Source organism: Arachis hypogaea, chromosome 15 (genome assembly GCF_003086295.3).
Source record: "Arachis hypogaea cultivar Tifrunner chromosome 15, arahy.Tifrunner.gnm2.J5K5, whole genome shotgun sequence".
Classification (NCBI taxonomy): Eukaryota; Viridiplantae; Streptophyta; class Magnoliopsida; order Fabales; family Fabaceae; genus Arachis; species Arachis hypogaea.
In genome coordinates, this window is record NC_092050.1 from 129,750,869 (window position 1) to 129,776,375 (window position 25,507).

Genomic DNA, 25,507 nt, shown 5'->3' on the forward strand with positions numbered 1-25,507 from the left:
AGGAAGGAGGGCTCGTTGGCAAATAGGTTATGTTTTAGTTTGTTAGAGGATAATTATTGTGTAGTCTATTTTTTGGACGTTGATGAGGCTAGACAAAGCCAGCCCAACCGAAACACACAGCAGCTAAAACATTAAGGAGAATGCACCAACGAGCAACAAGCCAACAACTGAACTAGCCACCACTCCCTACTTTAAGGGGCTGGGAAAAAAAATAGACTTTTATAGACAGCGCACCAGTAGATTCTTTTTGTGGGTTTTGTTTTTGATAAAGAATTATTCTTCACATACAAGTTATTTATACATATAAGTTCATACAAATCATTTATATTGTATTGTTTAAAAATTTTTGGTGTATGTATATTGATAAATTTTGTATAATTCAAATTCTTCCTTTTCTTTCTTGCATTATAAAAGTAAATTTTATTAAGTTAAGATTAACTTGTATAAATTTGTATGCCAAAAAACTTGTATGTATAATAGGTCTCTTTGATAAACAATCCACCAGTAGATTCTCTTTTTGGTAATATGCATCAGTAGATTCTATTGCATGCTATTGCCTAAAAAAAATTCTATTGCATGCAAGTTCTCGTTCATATAGGCAGGGGAAAAACATTGATTCTATTTTGATATGGATAAAAGATATTATTTTCCTTAAAGTTATTCAAAAATTTTAAAACTATTCATAAATTTTATTTTATTTTAATTTTATTTTAAAAATTTTTAATTTGTATCAAATATATTTTTAGTATTTAAATTTTTAAGAAGTTTAGGATCAATTTAACAATAATATCTGATAACTAAGAACTAGTTGTTTGTGTTAAAGGTTAAAGTTTTTGTTAAATTGATTCTAAGATTCTTGAACAATTAGGCTGCGTTTGTTTCTGTCGACAGAACACAGAGACATGAACAATACATATGTAAAACGTGTTTAAACAGAAAGACATGGACACTGCACACAATGTCTCTCAGACACTTTTTTTTTGTATCCGCTTCTAAACGAAGGACACGGATGGACACGGGAATAGAAAAGTGGATATAGAATTTTTAATGAAAATTTTTTCTTTTTTTGTCCATAGTTATTTTTCATTATTCTCCTATTATCCCTTTTTATTATCTTGTGAAAAATCTTATCCATTTTATTAGATAGTCTATTTTAGTAATTTTACATTATATTTTAGTCTTGTTTATATTTATCCAAATATAATACTAGACATTATATTAGTGTCTTATCCATTATATCCAAACACAATACATAAAAAATAATTTTTAGTGTTTCTGTCTCAATGTTATATCCTGTCCTGTTTACAAAAACAAATGCAACTTTAGTTAATAAAAGTACTTTTAATGCCAAAAAAAAAAAATTTGGAACAAAATTAAAACAAAATAAAATATAAAGATATTTTTTAAATTTTTGACATTTTAATGCAAAAATATATTTTTTTAAGAAATTTGAAATTAAGAAACTTTGTTTTCTTTTTTTGTTCCAAAATAAATAATGTTGGTTGGGGATTCTTTATTGCGACAACATTTTGTATGAAAATTTGTCGAACTATTAGATACTTTGAGGGTCATCTTTATGTTATATTAAAAAGTTTAACTTAAATTTTGTATCCTCAATTTGAATTTTAAATTTTGAATTTTTAGATGATAGTTGAGTTAGTGTACAAATTATATGAATTTATGAAGACCAATGGCATTTTTTGTTAGACTGTTGTTGTGGTAATGGTTTAAAACTATGGAGTTGGTGTAATTATTTGAAGTTTTTATCTTACAACTATTACTGAGGATCATTTTTTTACTATGAGATTTTAGTGAAAATTTTATAGGAATGGCAAAATTGGAATCAAACGTTAAGAATAAAATTAAAATAAAATTTAAAATAGAGAGGGATAAAAATAAAATATATTATTTAATAATTTTTTTTGTTAAAAAATATTATCTTTAAAATATATTTCTTTTATTAATATTCATTTTAATATAATAATATTTTTTATTAAGAATAAAATTATGATAAGTATTACATATTCTTCTTAAAAATAACTTAGATACCTTTAAAAATATCTTTTGTAATACCTTTAATAGTTTACTAACAAATATGTGATTAGGGCAAATAATTGTTATATATTCTTATTAGTAAATCATATAAAAATAATTTCAAGGTATTTAAGTAATTTTTATATAATAAAAGTGATATAATTTTTGAAATATTTTTATATATTTTCTAAGAAGAATATGTAGTATCTATAATAATTTTTGTTTTTAATAAAAGATGTTATTATATTAAAGTGAGTCTCAATAAAGTGATATATTTTAAGAGTATGATGATCAATATGATTTTTATTTAAAAAAAAAACTACAATTTCTACCTATGAAAATTGAAAACGCTGACGAATCTACGCATAGAAAAAAAAATTATCAAATGTACCCATCAATAATGACATACGTGGGACAAAACTAACCAATCGTTACTTCGGCGTTGGCTCCGTTAGTGACGCTCCCTACATGGCACACTACGGCGTTACATAGCCTGAGGGTCTTCATACGTGGCCTCATGAGCTGTTTGACCATTATAATGAACCCTAAATCTCAAAATTTTTCAAATTCAAAACTTTTCTTATCCCAAACACGAACCCTAACCGTAGGTTAACAAAATTCTTCGAAAATATTTCAATGTCAAGGCGGAGACTCTTTACCCCACCTTTGAATGGAAATTGTGGTAGTGTATCTGGAAGCTCAATTTTAAAGCGGGTGCATGATAGAAAATTCAATGGGAGATGCTTCTGTGGGTTGGATGTGACCTTGTTGTAGTCGAATCCTAGGAGGTGGTTCGTCTGTTGTCCCAAATGGAAGGTATACCCTTTGTACACTTTGTTCTATTCAAAGTGAATATGTCTCTGATCTAATTTTTCTTTGCCATTGATAAACTTCAGACTGCAACTACTTTGTATGGGTAGACGAAATCGAAGGTTAATGGAAGGACTTGAGGAGAGCATTTTCAGAAAGAAAGATGCACGAAGATCTTCTTGAGGCAGAGGCTGAAGTGAAGATGCTCATGAAGTTAGGAAAGATTGAAGCTGAAGTTAATAGACTTAGGTTGTGGCTTGTGACTATGTCAATTATTGTGGTGTTTAACTTTGTGTGTAATGTGTATCTGATTTTGAACAGGTTTTGAATCTGAATAATTGTTCGTGTATGATTATGCAATGCCATGGCTAGTAGTTTTGTGTCTATTTGATGTTATTGTGGTTGATGTTCTTGATTGTGTTGTCTTTGTCATGACAAAAATACCCATACTCGATTGAGAGATGGACATTTGTACATATGACAAATTAAAAAAATGTTAAATGTAGTCTTACAAAATATATAACTTGCAAAATATATCCCTTGATAATTAGTATTTTTTAATTTTTATGGTATACCAAAATGACATGAAACATAAGCAAAACAACCTGCCATGTAAGTAGTAACTGAGTTATTGAGACATGCAAAATAAGTTTGATTATCAATCATGATGATCAATTCAAATAAAAAACCAAAACATAATTAAAATAGAGTAAAGTATGTGACATATCTAACAAAATAACATAAACTACATATCCAACAAAATAACATAATTTAAACATGTTTGCTTCGTGAATTTGGAGTAGAATTGCTGCTTCTGTTTGATCCTCCATTCAATTGTGCAGTGGTTGACCCTTTTCTTAGCTTGCTGGTGGATGAAAGCTTGGCTGTGGCCACCTAGTTGAACTTGATCCTCTAATTGTAGGAGTTGGCATAAAGTCCATGAACCTTGAAGTAGTTTTCTGAGAGGCATCTTGCATGGTTTGAGGTGTCATAGTGGGGGCACATGAGTAGTTGGAGGTGATGGCTTTACTGATAGTTACACATTTGGTGTTGGTGGCCTCACAAGTGATTGAGCACATGGTGGTAGATGAGTAGTTAGTGGGGTCTTTTCAGATTCTTCTTCTTCTTAGGGGGTCTTTTTGCACTTGGTGGCCTAACTGAATGAGGCATAACTGAATCAAGAACAGGTTGTGAAATTGTTGGAGATTTCTGCAACAGTTGATACATATTAGTGTCATTTAAAAATAAATTTTAAAATTAAGTAGTTAAGCATATTACTAGATGAGCTTCCGGAGGTTGAGCTGCTGCTGCTTCAGTTGCTTAACATCTTCCATTGATTCCTCACAGAACATCTCTTCTAGTCTTGTTGCCTCCTCTTCATCATCCACAGCAGCTCACTAAAAAAAAAGGCCTAACCGTGACCATAGCTAGTAAAAAGGGTGACCATAGATCTATGGTCATGGTTTAGGACCTATGGTCACAGTTTTTTATCTATAGTCACGGTTTCAATTTTCAAATTTTGACACTTTAGGCCACGTTTTTTCACCGTGACCATAGGTTAATCTATGGTCACACGGAAAAACCGTGACCATAGCCTTATCTATGGTTACAGTTTTGATCGTGACCATAGCCTCTATGGTCATCCCTCCTTAAAACCGTGACCATAGTCTTATCTATGGTCACGGTTTTGACCGTGACTATAGCCTCTATGGTCACCCCTCCTTAAAACCGTGACCATAGTCTTATCTATGGTCAAGCCTCTATGGTCACCCCTCCTTAAAACGATGACCATAGCCTTATCTAAGGTCACAGTTTTGACCGTGACCATAGCTCTATGGTCACCCCTCCTTAAAACCGTGACCATAGCCTTATCTATGATCATCCTTCCTTAAAACCGTGACCATAGCCTTATCTATGGTCACGGTTTTCACCATGACCATAGTTTATCTATGGTCACCCTACCTGAAAACCGTAACCATATATAGCCTGTTTTGTTTTATGCGATTTAATTTTTTTTAAAGCATAATCACATCCTAAAACGATGATAATCACCAAATAAATCTAAAAATAAGAAATTCAAGAAATTTAAATCATAAAAGTTTCATTATAAGCTAGATACATTTTTAGTCCAAACAATACAAATAAAAATAGAGTGTAATTTGTCCATTACATGTAATACCAGATAAAATCTCTTTTCAAAAAGTACAATCAAAATATTACGTGTAGATAACTAAAGTCATTATAAGACCTATTCCATCCCATCCAATATACAAGTATGAGAATAAAGACAGCACCCTTTCCCTTCTGAATTTTCTTCATATAAAATTCAAGCTCACCTTCCAAAATATAGCTGCAGCATTTAAGAAGGAATGAAATAAGTAACAGATCAAGAATCAAATTAGACAAAATTCAGTGCAACCCAAACAAGCAATAGTTATATGCATTACCCGTCATCCCTGCCACATTGATCAGGTCGAGAAGCAATGCAAGCCAGCAATCTCCCATGGTTGCTTTCCTTGGCTTCCTCTGCAGGGTTCTCACCATCCTGCAAATAAGACATCGATGGATAATAGAAAACACATCAGCCTCTACACACGTTAATGTAGTTGACCTTATAAATCAATTATAGGTTAACTAAATATCACTATAGAAAAACACTTGTACCCTCTGCAATGCATTCTTTATTTTGCGTTTTATGTGCATTTGGCCTAATAGAAAGAATAACTTGCAAACAAACATAATGCAGCATGTAATTACTTCAGATTATTTTCAAAAGGCTTATTCATTTAGAATATACTTAAAATGAAACAACTACCCGGGTACATTTGTCAGAAATAGTATACATGCCTTAAACTCAATAAATGTTTGGCTGAGTTGAATCTGCTCCCCTTAATGAATGATCTCTTGTCAATTTCAGTTTTGATTAAGTCATGGTTTTTGTATGATAATTAAGTATACAATCCAAGAAGGGTTTAACTATGAATATGTATACATTAAAAGTTGTATCCAAAGCAAAAATTGGTTGCATTATTTTGAGAAAAAAGCAGTTACCAAACGCCAAAGCATGTAGACTTAGAATTTTCTCATTTAAAGCTCTACACGACTCCATCATTTAACAGAATTAGTTACTGTCTCATATATAATCACAACCAACAAGTTTATAGCAGTTATTATATCAGATAAAGTAAATCTAAATACTATATTTTACTAAGTTGTGTCAAATATGCCATACATTACCTGACAGCAACAGGCTACTACATCTCCTCAACACATTCTGCAGTGCATCAAGGATTAGTCTGAGCTAGTAATAGAAGAAAGAAAAACAGTAACTTTTGTAGCAACTCAATTATTACTTATTAGCCTGGCTTGTAGGACGGTACTACTATCACTATAATTATGAAGAGCAAGATCCACTCCACTTTATTTATATAGCCTTATTGTTTTTCTCCCAAACATAAAGGCTCATCATTGCATAACCCATACCTTAGAGGATCTTGTGATTTGAACAAGTCATCCAAACAAACATTGATTTCAAGCATTAAACCAAAAATTTCATTAAAAACTTTTTGAGACATTTTTTTTCTCGAACACTTAGAGTGCAAAGGCATTAAACAAATCAAATATCACAAACAAGTATTCATTCAACCTCCATTCACAAAATCAGCATCAATTGTGCACAAATCAGCAACATACCTCAGTAATTCAACAGTAATTCAGTCAAGCCAGACCAAACAAATTAAAATTCAACTCAAGAAGCATAACATGTTTATCTATGTATGAACTAACATCAGAAAATTCTAATTCTACTCTAATCCAACTAACAGCAGCAAGTTTACAGCACAAATAATCTTAATGCAGTGAATTATTGCGATCAACATCACCGAAACAATTTCAACATCGAAAGTCACCAAAACCAGCAGTAACCAAGCATAATCCCGCAATGTCAACAGCATTTTCTCAGCAAAAATTAGTCTAAAGTGCAGTAAATCACAAGCAGACAATCCAACATATCCAATTCTAACCAGAAATTCCTCATTCTAACCTAAACTCAACTAACAGCAGCAATTTTCCAACAAAACAGTCAGCAACTTAGAGTATTTCCAATTTCTCATGACAATCACACAATTAACCCAATATCTCCAGCAACATATTCATAAAAAACGTGCAGTAAAGCAGCGAATCATAAATATAGTCAACAATTCAATCAAACAATTCCAAACAGCTCCAACAGTGATATCCATAAATAAAAAGAAATTACAAATAATTTTAGCAGTCAATTCTCAGCAAAATCAGCCATTAACAAGCATGTCATAGAGTTTGACAATTAACCAAATGAACTCAAGCAAAATACTAGTTATAACTAAACACAGATGAAATTCCAAAGGAGAAGTTGAATTGAAACCTGTTTGAAGAATAGGAAGGAAACCCTACACTCGTTCCGTTTCCTAGGCAACAACCACAGTGGTTCTCCGGCAGCTCCAGTGATGATAGGAAACCTCAGCAGCAGCCAAACAGCAACAGTAACGATACATAATTGAGCTAGAGCAATGACAACAATACCTCCGCCAGCAAGAGAACAAATGGGTTCATCTCCAATGGCGATGGCAGCGACGCTCACTCTCTTCGGGCCTTATTCATCTCTCTCTCTCTGGGCTTCTTCCACTACGACGGCGGCACCTTCAATCGACGACGATGATGACTGCGACTCCGACCACACCAGCGGTGATGGCGAAGGTCCCTCTCATCTCTGTCGTGAGCTTCCTTCTCCCTCGCGCCTGTCTCTCTCTCCCTCTCACTCCACTGCGAACCTCTCTCTTTCCCTCGTGCTCGATGGCGACGGCGACGGCTTCCTCCTCCATCGCATGACAGTGCCGGCGACGCAGTGGCGGTGCGGGACGGCTCCTCCTCTTTGCGTCTTCTCACTCTCTGCTTCTCCTCAGCTCGATCGCCCTCACTCTCCCTATCTTCCTTGCAAGCATCGACGGCGACGGCGGCTGCCTGTCCCGCCGACGCCATCTCCTTCCTCCCCCCTCTCTTCCCTTCTCTGTTTTCCCTTTCTCTCTACATTCCGTAGGTGTGTGCATGTGTAATGTGTTACATTGAAGAGGGGGACGGGGGGTTTGAGGGTTTGTATTTTGGAAAATTATTGTAGAATAAATAAATAATGAAGAGGAAACAGATTTAAAACAAGAAATATAAATAGATAGTCTTAGTATTAATATTATATCTATCAATATAATTACTTAAAATAATAAAGATAATTCATATATGTAAACATATGTAGCAATGTAAAAGAGAGGAAGAAATATTAGTAATGTATAGAAAGCGTATTATTGTTATGTATAAAGAGAGAGAGAATAGTATTTATTATTGATTGTAGTATGTTTTTATTCAGATGCTTAAGCCTCTATTTATAATGAAACATTTTCAAACTACATTTAATAGAGTCATCCTTGGTAAAGAGAGTTTCATTGAAAATGGACATCTACATCAGTACTTATCACAACACTCCCCCTTGAATGACCATTTAGGATTATTGCCTCGTTAAAACCTTACTAAAGAAAAACCCAATGGAAAAAATCTTAGTGAAGGAAGAAGAGTACAATATCCTTTGGTGATGGGGACCGCCTCATTAAAAACTTTGTCAAGAAAAATCCAATGAGAAAAAAACCTGACCAAAGAAAAAAGAGTACAGTCTACCCCACTTGTCGACATCATTTAATGTCTCGAAATCGGCGCATCCCATTCTCATGTACCAATCTTTCAAAGGAGGATTTTGGGAGTGACTATGTAAATAAATCTGCCAGATTATCACTTGAGTGGATCTGTTGGATATCAATTGTCCCTTGATTTTGAAGATCATGAGTGAAGAAGAATTTGGGAGAAATATGCTTTGTTCTATCATCTTTGATGTATCCGCCTTTAAGTTGAGCAATGCAAGCTGTATTATCTTCAAACAGGACAGTTGGAGCTATCTTATGATCAATCAGTCCACATGATGACAGAATATATTGGATCAAACTCCTGAGCCAAAAATACTCGCGACTTGCTTCATGAATTGCTAGTATTTCGGCATGATTAGAAGATGTTGCAGCAATCATTTGTTTCGTGGACCTCCAAGATATAGCCGTTCCACCATATGTGAATAGGTATCCTGTTTGAGATCTCCCTTTATGTGGATTAGACAAGTATCCAGCATCTACATAGCCAACTAGTTGTGACTTGGATCTATATGGATAAAACAATCCCATATCAACCGTTCCATAAAGATATTGAAAGATTTGTTTAATTCCACTCCAATGTCTTATGGTTGGAGAGGAACTATATCTTGCTAGTAAATTCACAGCAAATGATATATCGGGTCGCGTATTATTAGCAAGATACATTAGCGCTCGAATGACACTAAGATATGGTACTTTAGGACCAAGGATATCTTCATTTTCTTCTTTAGGACGGAATTGATCCTTTTTCACATCCAAAGATCTTACGATCATTGGAGTACTTAATGGATGTGACTTATCTATATAAAATCTCTTCAAGATCTTCTCTGTGTATGTCGTTTGATGAATAAAGATCCCATTTTTCGTATGCTCGATCTGCAGGCCGAGAAAAAATTTAGTTCTTCCAAGACCTTTCATCTCAAACTCTTCTTTTAGAGTTTTTATAATTGTTAGAATCTCTTCAGGAGTCCCAATGATATTTAAATCATCAATGTACACAGCAATTATAATGAATCCAGATGCAGTTTTCTTTATAAAAACACATGGACAGATATCATCATTCTTGAATCCATTTTTGGCCAGATACTCAGTAAGACGATTATACCACATTCATCCAGATTGCTTCAAACCATATAAAGATCTTTGTAATTTGACTGAGTATAACCCTTGCGAATATTCATTGGATGGTTTAGATATCTTTAGTCCTTCAGAGACTTTCATATAGATATCCCGATCTAATGAGCCGTATAAATAGGCTGTTACCACATCCACTAAATGCATATGCAGCTTATGATATGCGGATAAACTGACCAAATAACGCAATGTTATCGCATCCACTACAGGGGAATACATTTCTTCATAATCTATACCGGGCCTTTGTGAAAACCATTGTGCCATGAGTTGGGCTTTGTAGCGCACAACTTCATTTTTCTCATTTCGTTTTCTCACAAATATCCATCGGTATCCAACAGGTTTTACATCTTTTGGTGTACGGACTACAGGTCCGAAGACTTCATGTTTTGCAAGTGAGTCTAATTCAGCCTTCATGGCTTCTTTCCATTTTGGCCAATCAATTCTTTGTCGACATTCTTTGACTGATCTTGGCTCAAGATCCTTACTTTCATGCATGATATTTAATGCCACATTATATGCAAATATTTCATTGACAAATGTCTTATTTCAGTCCCATTTCTCTCCTGTAAAGACATAATTTATCGAGATCTTGTCATTTTTACAATTTTCAGGTACCTGAACGTCTTCTGGCGTAGTTAAAACTATATCGGAATTTTGGACAACTGCAGGTGTCTCTACTATGTCTTTTTCAACAGGAATAGTATTTACCTCTTTTCGGTTTCGAGGATTTTTGTGTTTGGAACCGATAGGCCTGCCACGCTTCTGGCGTGTATTTACTTCGGTGGCATTTGTCCAACTGGGACATCAATTCGAATTGGGGCATTTTCCGCTGGTATATAAGACTTAGTTATCCTCTTTGTATCGAAAAATGCATCAGGCAATTCATTTGCTATTCTTTGCAAATGTATAATCTTTTGAACTTCTAGTTCACATTGCCCTGATCGAGGATCTAAATGCATCAAGGATGATGCATTCCAATTAAGTTTCTTTTCAGGAAGCTTATTCTCTCCCCCTAATGTTGGAAATTTTGATTAATCAAAATGACAATCCGCAAATCGGTCTTTAAATACATCTCCCATTTGTATCTCAAGATACCTCACTATAGAGGGAGAATCATATCCAACATATATCCCCAATTTTCTTTGGGGTCCCATTTTGGTGCGAGGTGGTGCAATGGGAACATATATCGCACACCCAAATATTCTTAAATGGGAAACATTTGGCTGCTGGCCAAATGCTAATTGCATAGGAGAGAACTGATGGTAACTCGTTGGCCTCAAACGAATAAGTGCTGCGGCATGTAAAATAGCATGCCCCAAACCGAGGTTGGGAGATTTGTTCTCATAAGCAAGGGTCTAGCAATTAATTGGAGGCATTTAATAAGTGATTCTGCTAACCCATTTTGTGTGTGAACATAAGCTACTAGATGTTCAACACTTATTCCATTAGCCATACAATAAGCATCAAAGGCTTGGGAAGTAAATTCACTAGCATTATCAAGACGAATTACTTTGATTGGATTTTCTGGAAATTATGCTTTTAATCGAATAATTTGAGCCAGTAATCTCGCAAACGCCAAGTTGCGAGAAGATAATAAGTACACATGTGACCATCTTGAAGATGCGTCTATTAGGACCATAAAATATCTAAAAGATCCACATGGTGGATGAATAGGTCCACATATATCACCTTGAATCCTTTCTAGGAATTCAGGGGATTCAAATCCAATCTTTACTGGTGGTGGCCTTAAAATTAACTTCCCTTTAGAACATGCAGTACAACAAAATTTAGTAGTTTTAAGGATCTTCTGGTTCTTTAGTGAATGTCCATGGGAGTTTTCAATAATTCTCCTCATCATGGTTGTTTCCGGATGACCCAATCGGTCGTGCCAAGTTATAAATTCATTTGGGCTAGTAAACTTCTGGTTTACAATGGCATGTGATTCAATTGCACTAATCTTGGTATAATACAACCCAGATGAAAGTGAGGGTAACTTTTCTAATATAACCTTTCTATTTGAATCATGAGTTGTGATACATAAGTACTCATGATTTCTCTCATTCATTGTTTCAATATGATATCTATTTCGACAAATATCTTTGAAACTCAACAAGTTTCTCAGAGACTTGGTAGATAATAGTTCATTGTTTATTATAAATTTTGTTCCAAACAAAATTATAGCTCTTCCAGAGCCTTCTATCATATTGTCTGAGCCAATAATAGTATTAACACGTTCTTCTTTTGGTACCAGATGGGTAAAATATATATCACTTTTGAGAATAGTGTGCGAATTTGCACTATCCGCAAGGCATACATCTTCATTATATATCCTTGCCATTTTCTTCAAAAACAAATAATAATAACATGAGAAATACTGTACATAAAAATAATGCCAGATACTAAAATTTTATTTTAAAACATGACACATTTAGTGATTTCAAAGCATAAACATTAATATTTCATTATTTATATACATCATATTTAAAACTTAAATACATAGAAAATAAAACTTAACAATAAGTTCTTTACATTATTTATTTACATGGATACTTAACAATCTTACATATTAAACTATTCCATCATTGATCAAATGACCAATGTTTCCTTCAGGATCTTCAAAGAAATCAGATACATCATAATGAGTGGTGAAATTTTCAGCATCATTTGAAACAAAATTTGTTTCCTTTCCTTTGTCATCCTTTTTCAAAGATGCCTGGTAAAGACCGACTAGGTGTCTTGGGGTACGACAGGTACGTGACCAATGGCCCTTTCCACCACAACGGAAACACTTATCCTCTGTTGATTTATTTTGCCTAGAATTTCTTTCTTTATCCCACTTCTGGTGAGATCCTCTCTTGTGAACATAATTCCTTTTCCTTCCATAATTTTTCTTGTTACTAAAACCTTGTCATTTACCTCTTCTGGGGTAATTTGCCGTATTTACTTCAGGAAATGGGGCGGCGCCAGCTGGGCGCACTTCATGATTCTTTAAAAGTAACTCATTGTTGCGCTCAGCAACAAGAAGGCAAGAAATTAACTCAAAATATTTTTTAAACCCTTTTTCTCGATACTGCTGCTACAGGAGCACATTCAAGGCATGGAAGGTTGAGAAAGTTTTCTCCAACATATCATGATCGGTTATCTTTTTCCTACATAATTTTATTCATGAGGTGATTTAAAACATTGTAGAATTATATTCATTTATGGATTTAAAATCCTGCAAACGCAAGTGCGTCCACTCATATCGGGCTTGGGGAAGTATCACCGTTTTTTTATGATTATACCTTTCTTCAAGGTCTTTCTAAAGATCTGCAGGATCTTTTAATGTGAGATATTCATTTTTCAATCCTTCGTCAATATGACGACGAAGAAAAATCATGGCTTTGGCTTTATCCTTCTGGGATGCATTATTTTCAGTCTTAATAGTATCTCCAAGATCCATTGAATCAAGATGGATTTCAGCATCTAATATCCATGATAAATAATTATTTTCAGATATATCAAGAGCATTGAATTCAAGATGAGAGAGTTTGGACATAATAAAAATTTGTTACCTGAGTCTTCCTAAAAGTTTGATCAGAGTCTCGTGCTGATAACGTGTTGTAGAATAAATAAATAATGAAGAGAAAATAGATTTAAAAAAAGAAATATAAATAGATAGCCTTAGTATTAATATTATATCTATCAATATAATTACTGAAAATAATAAATATAATTCATATATCTAAATATATGTAGCAACGTAAAAGAGAAGAAGAAATATTAGTAATGTATAGAAAGAGTATTATTGCTATGTATAAAGAGAGAGAGAGAGAGAGAATAGTATTTATTATTGATTGTAGTGTCTTTTTATTCAGAGGCTTAAGCCTCTATTTATAATGAAACATTTTTAAACTACATTTAAGAGAGTCATCATTGGTAAAGAGAGTTTAATTGGAAATGGGCATTCACATCAGTACTTATCACAACAAAAATTAGGAATTTGGGGCATTAGTCTTAGGGTTTGTAATTTTCAATTTGAAAATTAAGATTAGAAATTAGAAATTTTATAAAAAAAATTGGATAAAATAGATATTTTGAGAAAATTAGTGAATAGAATAATAATTTTAAATTAAATATATTTTTTACTAAAAATATTTTAAAAATATTATTTATCAATATACTGTTGAGTAAAAAAAGTTATTTTTAATTTATATTATAAAATAAATACATTAATTAGACAAAAATATTAATTAAATTAAATTCGAAGTACTTATAAAATCAATTTAGTCATTCTTAATATATTATTTTATGAAAATAAAAACTCGAATTAAATAATGAATTATTCATAATAAAAATTATTTAAATTAAATTACATATTGTTCTTCTATTACTAAATTTCAATCTCTATTTAGTAAAATATCCAATTATAATAAAATTATATAAAAATCTTGATTAATTTAAAATCAACTTATCTCCTAATTTATTTAATTACTTTTAGTAAAATATTTTTTTAAATAAAATCCTCAACAAATATAATAAATTATAGATAACTCATTATTTAATTTTACAAAAATTCGGGTTGTTACAACATGCGACAAACGATGCAAAGAAGCTTGTGATTCACGAGTGTACAGAGGGGTTGGAGACGACCGGTTGGACAATGGAGAGACAGATGGACCATAGGGGCAGCGGCGGTGAGAAGAACGGTAGCGACGATGGAGGCTAGGGTCGAGCGCGACGAATGCGTCAGTGGTAGAGGCTAGGGCTTCAGTTTTTCTTTGGGGACTGGGGAGAAGGAAGGAGAAGGGAGAAAGGATGCTCTAGGGACTGAGGGCAGACGCATGCTTTCTGAATATTCTCTAAGCGATACGGCGTCGTTTCATTTGAACCGGCCGGATTTCGGTTTGGTTTGACCGGTCAGATTCCGGTTTGGTCTGACCAATTGTTGTTTTCACCCTTTACTCCTAAGTGAAGAACAACGAGTGAGGGAATGAGAATTTTGGGAGGGAATTGGGGAGGGGTTTTAAAAAAAAATTGAAAAATCGTACTTTATGGTCACCTTCCAAAGCCGTGACCATAAACCTCTTTAGGCCACCCTCCAAAATCGTGACCATAGACCCTTTTAGGTCACCCTTTTTTGAAGAACCATGACTATAGAATATTTAAGATCACCCCCCAAAACCGTGACCATAGACCCCTTTAGGTCACCCCAAAAAACCGTGACCATAGACCCCTTTAGATCATCCTTTCGTAAAACCGTGACCATAGACTCTTTTAGGTCACCCCTCAAAACGTAACCATAGACCATTTTAGGCCACTCCCAAAACCATGACCATAGACCCTTTTAGGTCACCCTCCAAAACTGTGACCATAGACCCTTTTAGCTCATCCTTTTTGAAAAAACCGTGACCATAGACTATTTTAGGCCACTTGCAAAACCGTGACCACAGACCCTTTTAGGTCACCTCCCAAAACCGTGACCATAGACCTCTTTAGGTCACCCCAAAAAATTGTGACCATAGACCCCTTTAGGTCATCCCAAAAAACCGTGACCATAGACCCTTTTAAGTCACCCTTTTTTGAAAAACCGTGACCATAGACCCTGGTGGGGTACAAATCGTCGGTAAAGAATTTCACAAAAAGAATCGCATTGCAAGTATAGATCTAAACCGACAATTAAACCTCAATTAAATTAAATTTGTTTGTCACTTAAGCAAACCCAATAAAAATCAAACGAAGTATTTAAACCTTGGGTCGTCTCTCAAGGAATTACAGAGAAGTGTACTTATAATTGGTTATGAGATTGTATCTTTTTGGGTTTTGAAATAAGGAACAAGAAAGTAAAATAACAAGGAAATAAAATAACAACTAAGAAAAATCCTAGCAAGAGTTGAGAATCAGAATTCCTATCCTCATAGTCATTGTCAATTATGATGATAATTACAAATTGCTCTCACTTAGTTAACCTCTAACAATTGAAGGTAAGTCAAGTGAGCAATTCAAATTGAGTTCACAAGTCCTAATCAAAGACTAGAGTAAGTGAAACTCAAGCCAACTAGCAACCTTCAATCGCCAATCAACTAGAGACTTTGACAATTCAAGAGTCTCCAAAGTGCTCAATCTAAGCTAAGAATACCAAAAATCTAAATTAAAATCCTCCCAAACATTTTATCAAACACTTGGAAGGCACAAAATAAAAGCATGGAAAAGAAATAAGAGAATGTAAAATCTAAAACCAATAATTGCAAAATCAATGATAACAAATAATGGAAGAAGCAATAAACATGAAATACCTCAAATAGCATAAAAAGGGAAATCAAATCTAACATGAGAATTCATAAACTAAATTGGCAACATAAAGTAATCAACAAAGGAAATAAATAAACTAGAATGCTATAACAAATAAAAGTAGAAGAGAAACTAAATTGAAATAAGATAGAATTCAGAATTTTAGAAGAACTAAAGCTAAAAATCTTAAAACCTAGAGAGAGAGAGGAGAGAGCCTCTCTCTCTAGAAACTATATCTAAACCTAATGTGTGAATGATTCCTTCCCCCATCCAGCTCCACTCTGTAGCCTCTAAGCTTCACTTTCGGGCTTGAAACTGGGCCAAAAACAGCCCAGAAATTGCCCCCAGCGTCTTCTGTATAATGCAGCACGTGACGCTTTATCACGCGTACGCGTCACTCATCTACTGCACTGGTCACGCGTACGTGTCATGTCATGCGTACGCGTCGCTGCCAACTTCTCTAAACATCATTTTCTTGCATTCCTTCCACTTTTGCATGCTTCCTTTTCGTCCTTTAAGCCATTCCTGCCCTATAAACCCTGAAAACACTCAGCAAACATATCACGGCATCAGATGGTAATAAGAGGGGATTAAAATTAGCAAATTTAAGGACAAAGAAGCATGTTTTCAATCATAATACAAAATTAGGAAGGAAAATGTAAAACATGCGAATTACATGAATAAGTGTGAGAATAATGGATAAAATCTACTAAATTAAGCACATGATAATTCCTAAAAATGGGGTTTATCAGACCCCTTTAGGTCACCTCCCAAAATCGTGACCATAGACCCTTTTAGGTCACCCTTTTTTAAAAAACCGTGACCATAGGTACTCTATGGTCACCCTTTTTCCAAAAATCATGACAAAAAAATGTGGCCATAGACCCAACATGTTGTAGTGGCTCCATCAGCAGAAGGCTTTTGAGTTGAACTTTGTCCTCCAGCACTCCCAGCCAGGGCTTCCTTCTTCTTAGGACAACTACGATTGTTGTGACCAGTCTGCAATACAAATTTAGTGAACATAAAAGTGGCATCAATTATGAAACTAATGTAAGTAGGGATGAATTTGTATACCTTTAAGCAATACTTGTAAGCGATGGGGCCATATTTTCTGGAAGCCCTATGAGAATTTGGGTTGGGATCTTTTGGTCCATCATTCTTTTTGTCTCTTTTCAACTTTGGTCTCCCAATTTGCTTCTTGTATACTGGGGGTAAATAGGAGGTTGATCTACATGTTGCCAGTATTCTTGACTTAGTACAGGTTGGATAACCAACTGGTATGTGCTATTATATGCCCCTATGGAGAGCCAATTGTGTGCATGTTCTATTGGCCTCCTATTCTGGTATGCAAGGACAGCACATGCATGCCTACAGGACAACCCAATTAGTTATCAAAATCTCCAACTACATGTCCTCTATTCAATATCTATCATAACCTTGTGTGGCAAGTACTGAACTTCATAGATATTTTTAGGATAATCTCATGTGAGAAACGGCCTCCACTTGTTACTCTCTTTTTTCTCTTTTTCCAACCTACTCTGCTGCACAGGAGTGATGACTCCATTATATCCCACCAAGGCCTTCTTGTTTCTAGCAATGATGCTCATCATATAACACCTCACCTCTTCAAGCATAATTATAATAGGCTTCTCTCTCATCTTCTTGATCCTAGAGTTGAATGACTCACAGTTATTGTTCGTGTAATTGTCAGACTTTGGATATTCGCTAAAATCAGACCTACTCCAAATACTCCCAAGCATGGGAATTAACCCGTCTGATCATATCCATAACAGCATTGAACTCTTGAGAGGTTGTGACTTTGGCACATCATCACATAGCCATTTTCAATTCTATATCCCCCCACTGTTTCCTAAAATTTTACCATATGTACATAGCACAAAATATGTGATGTGATTCTGGATTTACTTCATGCATAGCAGGGATGAGTCCCTGATGGAAACAAATAAAACAATAACATTGATGGTACTTAGTCATTGACGTTGGGATTTTTGCCAGTAAAGAATTTCATAAAAACAGTCCCGTTGTAGATATAGTCTCTAAACCGACAGAAATCCCTTCGTACAAATATTTTGGTTGTCACAAGTAACAAACCCCTTTTTAAATTGATAACCGAGTATTAAACCTCGGGTCGTCTTCTCAAGGAATTGCAGGGAGGTATGTTCTTATTATTGGTTATGGAGATTGTAAATTTGGGGGTTTGAGAAATTTGGAGCTTAGGCAATGTGCACAGGTATATTTAAATGACAAGTAAAATAAATAAATAACTGTAAAATAAGCTTTTGGCAAGGTATGAAGACTGGAGGTCCTATCCCAGTTATCCTTATCAATTGTAATGAGAATTGGATTTTTCTCCCACTTTATTAACCTCTAACTATGAAGGTAAGTTAAGTGGATGAATTAATTCTTGAAGAATTCCAATTCTTAATCAACAATGAGTTTGATAACTCAAGAGTTACCAATTATTTAACCAAAGCCAAAAGGAAGAAAATGTGTAAGTTAAATTGAAAGCACTTATAAATAGAGCAAAGCAATCTTAAGTCTGAAATACCTCAAAAATATATTAAATAGAAAATCAATCTAAACATAGAGAGTCATAAACAAAAGTGAGAAAATAAATAAAAATAAAGAACCTGGGATTGAGAGTCACTCCTAAAACTAAGAGAAGTCCTAAATCCTAATCCTAAGAGAGAGGAGAGAACCTTTCTCTCTAAAAAAACTACATCTACTCCTAAAATTGTGAATGTGGAAGTGTGATATGTATGGATACATTCCCCCACTTTATAGCCTCTAATCAGTGTTTTCTGGACCACAAACTGGGTCAAAAACAGTCCAGAATTTGCTGGTTTCGAATTTTGCCACGCTGGATTTCTGTCACTGCGACGCGGTCGCATGGATCACGCGGTCGCGTCGCCTAGCGTCAGGGAAACTATAACATATTATATATCAAATCGAAGCCCCCGACGTTAGCTTTCCAACGCAACTAGAACCGCGTCGTTTGGACCTATGTAGCTAAAGTTATAGCCGTTTGAGTGCAAAGAGGTCAGGCTAGACAGCTTAGCAATTTCTCCAACTTCTTGTATTCCTTCCACTTTTGCATGCTTCCTTTCCATCCTCCAAGCCATTCTTGCCTTATAATATCTGAAAACACTTAACACACATATCAAGGCATCTAATGGTAATAAGAGAGGATTAATAATAAGCAAATATAAGATCAAAGAAGCATGTTTTTAATCAAAGCACATAATTAGGAAGGCAAATATAAAACCATGCAAATAATATGAATAAGTGGGTAAAGATTTGATGAAATCCACTCAATTGAGCACAAGATAAACCATAAAATAGTGGTTTATCAACCTCCCCACACTTAAACAATAGCATGTTCTCATGCTAAGCTCAAGAGAAGCTAAAAAGATGAAGAGGGATGGTAGAATGTATGAAGTGCAATCTATGAATGTAACTACATGCAAAATGTTTCTACCTACTTGGTTAAAAATAAACAAATCTTTCAAGAACAAATATGAACTGGATTTCACTAATTCAAATCATAAAAATGAAGCACAAATAGACTTGCAAGAAGAAAATAGCTTATGAAAGCAGGGAACAAGGAATTGAGCATCGAACCCTTACTGGTAGTGTATACACTTTAATCACTAAGGTGTTTAAGGTTTGATCTCTCAATTCTCTACTAACCTTGCTTTCTAAGGCTTTCTCTTCATCTAACAATCAACAAAAATTTAATGCACAAATACACATATCAAGAGGTCTTTTAAGGGTTGTAATGGGGTTAGGGTCAAGGTAGGATTGTATTTGGCCAAGTGGACTAAAATCTGAATCCTTAATTAACTTAAACTTTCTACCTAACTTTAGACAATCTATGTAATCACAATACAAAATCTAACTACCCATCAACCATGTTTTCCACATTATTCATGCATTCTAATTCTAAGTATCGTACATATGCATTGCTTTCACCACTTACTTTGGGACATTTTGTTCCCTTTCTCTTATTTGCACTTTTTCTTTTCTTTTTCTCTCTTTTTTTTTCTTTTTTTTTTCTTTTTTTTGTATATGTATATATTTTTTTTTTCTTTTTTTTTTTGTTTTTCTCAATGCATATGATTAATTTATTGAATGTATGAACATGTCCTAAACATTTCTTTCACATTTTTAGAAAATTTTAACATACTCAATTCTCAAACCAAATATTTCCAAACCCAATTTTCCGCACTTAAATCATAAGCACTCTCACTAGTCTAAGCTAACTAAGGATTCAAATTAAGGACATTATTGTTTTCCGCTTAGAGTTAATGATGTGCTAAAGTAAAGAACAAAGGGGTAAAATAGGCTCAAATTGGTTTGCAAAGGATAATGAAAGGTAAGGCCATATGGGTATGTAAGCTCAGTGAAACAAAGGCCTCAATCATGTAAGTGCATGCATACATTAAACCATGGAAATATAGAATTAAGCAAGACAAAGATCACAATTTTAGAGAGAATAACACACACCAAAAATAAAATATTGGTTGATAAAATGCAACCAATTAAATAGGCTCAAAATCTCACAGGTTTTGTGTGTTCGAGCTCTAAACTATGTTCCAATATAATATTTCTTCAAACAAGTGTAACAAAAATTTTATTCAAATTAGTGAAATACTTTAAAAGGTTTCTTGAAAAAGAAAATATTACTTTAACCAACTGGTAAAATATGCAAAAATCAAACAAATATGCAAATGCAACAACTAACAAGGAAAATAAAACATTGGTGTTTGAGACAAGAAAGTACTAACCCATGGAGATCGGTATCGACCTCCCCACACTTAAAGATTGCACCGAGGATGTGCAAGTGGACGGATTGTTTCAACTGACGCTTTTCTCATCAAGGAATGTGCGTAGGAACTTGTTTGTCTCTCCCATGTAAACGTCTTCGGTTCTATTCCTGGTGGCCATCCTGAAAGAAAAAGGAAAGGAAAGTAACCCAAAGCAAAGATAGAAGACAAATAAAACATGGATTGGTTAATGCCAAAAGTGAGGGTCTCAATTATATGGTAGCTACAACATGCAAGTGAGAAAATAATAGAAGCACATGGCATACTAGTGGTGCAAATTATTGCAACAATGAGGGAGAGAGTGTGGGTAAGGAGAGATAATATAAATTCATATCAATGTAAAAGTAATACAGGTATAAAAGATTGGCATTGATATAAATAATATTACCTATTCAAAATAAAACAAGTCACTAAGCATCAAGAAAATACCAGAAAAGATGTAACAGTTGAATAAGAATATTTGAACACCAATAATAATTTTTAGAAAAATAAAAATATGCAATGAACGAGAGTATGCAATTAAATAAAATAAAATGAAAGTGAAAAAGAATGAGAAGTAGAAAAAGAAAGTGAGAAAGGAGAGAGAAGGGAGAATTTAGGATTAGAAAAGAAAAGATAAGAAATTTGGCACTAATCTGGATAGGTTGTGCGACGCTGGCGACGCAATCGCGTGGGTGACACGGTCGCGTGGTGCGCGATAAGGGTGGGTGACGCGGACGCGTGGGGCATGCGATCGCGTGACTCGATTTGTGCTAGTGGCGCGAGTGCAGCCTCGCGGTCGCACAACTCTCTGTTCGAAACTCTTTTTGCCAAAATTCTGGGTGACGCGATCGCGTGGTCGACGCGATCGCGTGAGTGGCCATCATGGGGATATGACGCGGATGCGTGGGGCACGCGTTCGCGTGGTGAGGCTTGGGCTTCCAGCACGATTCCAGCCCAACTCCAGCTTAACTTTCGGCCATGCACCCTTTTGACGTCGATTTTCAGGTCACGCGGCCGCGTGGGTGACGCGGTCGCGTGGGAGGCCAAAGTTCCCATGGGACGCGGACGCGTCGGCGACGCGGTCGCGTGGGGTGATTTGTGCTATTGGCACGCCTCCAGCGCTTCTCCTGCATAACTCTCTGTTCAATTTCTTTTCCTCCTAACGCACTGGTGACGCGGACGCGTCAGCGACGCTGCCGCGTCTCGCGTGCGTGCTTTTTTTTTTGTAATCTGAAAAATGCAGAATGCAGTGTTAATATGAATGTGATGCAAAACTCCAGGTTCAATATAACAAAATAGAATAAAATTCAAAAACTAATAAAACCAAATAAAAACTAAAAAGAAACGATCATACCATGGTGGGTTGTCTCCCACCTAGCACTTTTAGTTAAAGTCCTTAAGTTGGACATTTGGGGAGTCCTTTGTTATGGAGGCTTGTGCTTGAACTCATCTAGGAATCTCCACCAATGTTTGTGATTCCAATGTCCTCCGGGATCCCAAACTAAGCATGTAAAGCCCTTAAGAAGCTTCAAACAAATTCTTAGGCTCCCGAGGTGACAAATGCCAGAACAGATTCCAGGATCCCAAATCTTGCTTTTACACCCATCTTTGTCGGGATCTGTATTTTTTCAGCCGGGTGATAAGTAATTTGAGTTCTCACTGCAGCTACCAAACAGCTTCCTAGACCCATTCAATTGAGCTCTACACCAACCTTTGCGTTTAAATTTAAAGCTTCCAACCATAATGAACCTTGCAGGACAATTCTTACCACTGGCCATCTTCCTCTTACTCTTAATGCCACAAAGAGCTCTAAGTTGACCATCCGTCTCCAGTAGCCCATATTCAAGTGGGATTAGAAAGCTATGAGATATGAATTTTACCCACTTGAATGTTGTGAAGGATGATGGCAACTTAGGGGGAGGTATTTTTAATGAAATTGCAAGCTCTACTCCCTTGTGCTCTTCTTTGATAATTACCACCTCTTTGCAAGCTTCTTCAATTTCAACCTCTTCCTCTTGGTGGCTCTCTTTCAATTCAACCTCTTCTTCATTGCTTTCCAGGGGCATGGGAGGTTGTGCTTCTTCTTCTTGAATCTCCATCTCTTGATCAACCTCTTCCAAGTCTTCAACTATGATATGCCTTGGAGGTTGTACACCCTCCTTAGCATCTATTTCAAATGTCTTGGAAGGGGGTTCTATGACTGGACTTTCCCATGGAGGTTCTGCATCTCCTAAGTCTTCAACCAACTCTTTTTCTTGAACAATGATAGCTTCTTCTACTTGTTCTAGTACGAATTCATTCTCTGTCTTGTCCACTGGGGTTTCTGGTATCTCCTTCATGCTACGCTCTTCACTAGACTGTCCACATGAAGCTGTGGCTGATCCTTGTATATTTGAGCGTCTAGAAGCCCATTGAATTAATACTTGCTCCAGTTGTTGAACGGTTACCTGAAATTTAATTACTGTTTCCCTGAGACGATCCTTTGCCTCTTGATGCACTTGGCTTTCATAAATAGGATCATAGTGCTCTTGGATTGATGGATATAGAGATGGTGAATATTGAAGTGGTGGTTCTTGTGAGTAATTGGGTTGGAATTGGGGTGGTTCTATATATGGTTCATATGGCTCATAAGGTGGTTGGTATGGTGGTTGAGGGTTAGGGTCATATGGAGGTGAATGGCGGAAAGGGGCTTGTGAGTATGGTGGTCCAAAGTCATGTTGAGGAAAGGGTTCATAGTTATAGGGTGGTGGTTGTTGATAGTTCACTGGAGGTGGTTGTTGCCATGAGGGTTGATCAAATCCATGTGGCTCCTCCCATCTTTAATTGTTCCAACCTTGATGCCTGTTCTCATTGTAATTTCTTCTTCCTGCAACATTGTTGTAACCAGACTCATAGCCAAAGGGGTGAGAGTTCATAGCAGTAAATAAAAATTAAAAATGAAAATAAAAATAAATTTAAATTAAAAGGTTATTTAAATTTTGAATTTTGAAAATTAAATTTTGAAATTTTGAATTTTAAATTTTTGAAATTTGAATTTTTGAAATTTGAAATTTGAAAATTTTTAAATTTGAATTTTGAAAAAATTTTAAATTTGAATTTTTGAAATTTGATTTTTGAAATAAGATAAGATAAGATAAAAAATTTTAAAATAAAAATCAATAACCTCTTAATTTAATAAAAATAAAAATAAAAACAAATCAAAAAGCAAATATTTACAATAACCAATAATAAGGCACACGTTTGCAATTCCCCGGCAACGGCGCCATTTTGACGTTGGGATTTTTGCCAGTAAAGAATTTCATAAAAACAGTCGCGTTGTAGATATAGTCTCTAAACCGACAGAAATCCCTTCGTACAAACGTTTTGGTTGTCACAAGTAACAAACCCCTTTTTAAATTGATAACCGAGTATTAAACCTCGGGTTGTCTTCTCAAGGAATTGCAGGGAGGTATGTTCTTATTATTGGTTATGGAGATTGTAAATTTGGGGGTTTGAGAAATTTGGAGCTTGGGCAATGTGCACAGGTATATTTAAATGACAAGTAAAATAAATAAATAACTATAAAATAAGCTTTTGGCAAGGTATGAAGACTGGAGGTCCTATCCCAATTATCCTTATCAATTGTAATGAGAATTGGATTTTTCTCCCACTTTATTAACCTCTAACTATGAAGGTAAGTTAAGTGGATGAATTAATTCTTGAAGAATTCCAATTCTTAATCAACAATGAGTTTGATAACTCAAGAGTTACCAATTATTTAACCAAAGCCAAAAGGAAGAAAATGTGTAAGTTAAATTGAAAGCACTTATAAATAGAGCAAAGCAATCTTAAGTCTGAAATACCTCAAAAATATATTAAATAGAAAATCAATCTAAACATAGAGAGTCATAAACAAAAGTAAGAAAATAAATAAAAATAAAGAACCTGGGATTGAGAGTCACTCCTAAAACTAAGAGAAGTCCTAAATCCTAATCCTAAGAGAGAGGAGAGAACCTCTCTCTCTAAAAAAAACTACATTTACTCCTAAAATTGTGAATGTGGATACGTGATATGTATGGATACATTCTTCCACTTTATAGTCTCTAATCTGTGTTTTCTGGGCTGCGAACTGGGTCAAAAACAGTCCAGAATTCGCTGGTTTCGAATTTTGCCACGCTGGATTTTCGTCACTGCGACGCGGCCGCATGGATCACGCGGTCGCGTCACCTAGCATCAGGGGAACTATAACATATTATATATAAAAATCGAAGCCCCGGACGTTAGCTTTCCAACGCAACTGGAACCGCGTCGTTTAGATCTCTGTAGCTAAAGTTATAGCCGTTTGAGTGAAAAGAGGTCAGACTGGACAGCTTAGCAATTTCTCCAACTTCTTGTATTCCTTCCACTTTTGCATGCTTCCTTTCCATCCTCCAAGCCATTCTTGCCTTATAATATCTGAAAACACTTAACACATATATCAAGGCATCTAATGGTAATAAGAGAAGATTAATAATAAGCAAATATAAGATCAAAGAAGCATGTTTTTAATCAAAGCACATAATTAGGAAGGCAAATGTAAAACCATGCAAATAATATGAATAAGTGGGTAAAGAGTTGATGAAATCCACTCAACTGAGTACAAGATAAACCATAAAATAGTGGTTTATCAGTCATTCATCACCATCACCTCTTTAAGCATAACAGCACTAAATATATACAATAGATTATCAA

General features: G+C 35.1%; 1 protein-coding gene across 3 annotated transcripts; it reads right to left on the minus strand.

Annotated features, from left to right (window-relative positions):
- Positions 1 to 4,928: 4,928 nt before the first annotated feature.
- Positions 4,929 to 8,041, minus strand: LOC112750677 (uncharacterized). Of its 3 annotated transcripts, none has more exons than XM_072216763.1 (4): positions 7,247 to 8,032; positions 6,082 to 6,118; positions 5,292 to 5,389; positions 4,929 to 5,194 (listed from the first exon to the last, which is right to left on the minus strand). In XM_072216763.1, the coding sequence occupies exon 1, from the start codon at positions 7,858 to 7,860 to the stop codon at positions 7,507 to 7,509; it is 354 nt and encodes a 117-aa protein (XP_072072864.1). In that variant the 5' UTR covers positions 7,861 to 8,032; the 3' UTR covers positions 4,929 to 5,194; positions 5,292 to 5,389; positions 6,082 to 6,118; positions 7,247 to 7,506. The 3 variants fall into 3 exon arrangements, with proteins under 3 accessions (XP_072072864.1, XP_072072865.1, XP_072072866.1); XM_072216764.1 differs by having other exon boundaries at positions 7,276 to 7,999; XM_072216765.1 differs by lacking the exon at positions 6,082 to 6,118 and having other exon boundaries at positions 7,247 to 8,041.
- Positions 8,042 to 25,507: the final 17,466 nt, after the last annotated feature.

Bases quoted from the DNA above. Each gene is read 5' to 3' on its own strand.
- LOC112750677 (XM_072216765.1), bottom strand. From the start codon at position 7,860: ATGGCGTCGGCGGGACAGGCAGCCGCCGTCGCCGTCGATGCTTGCAAG.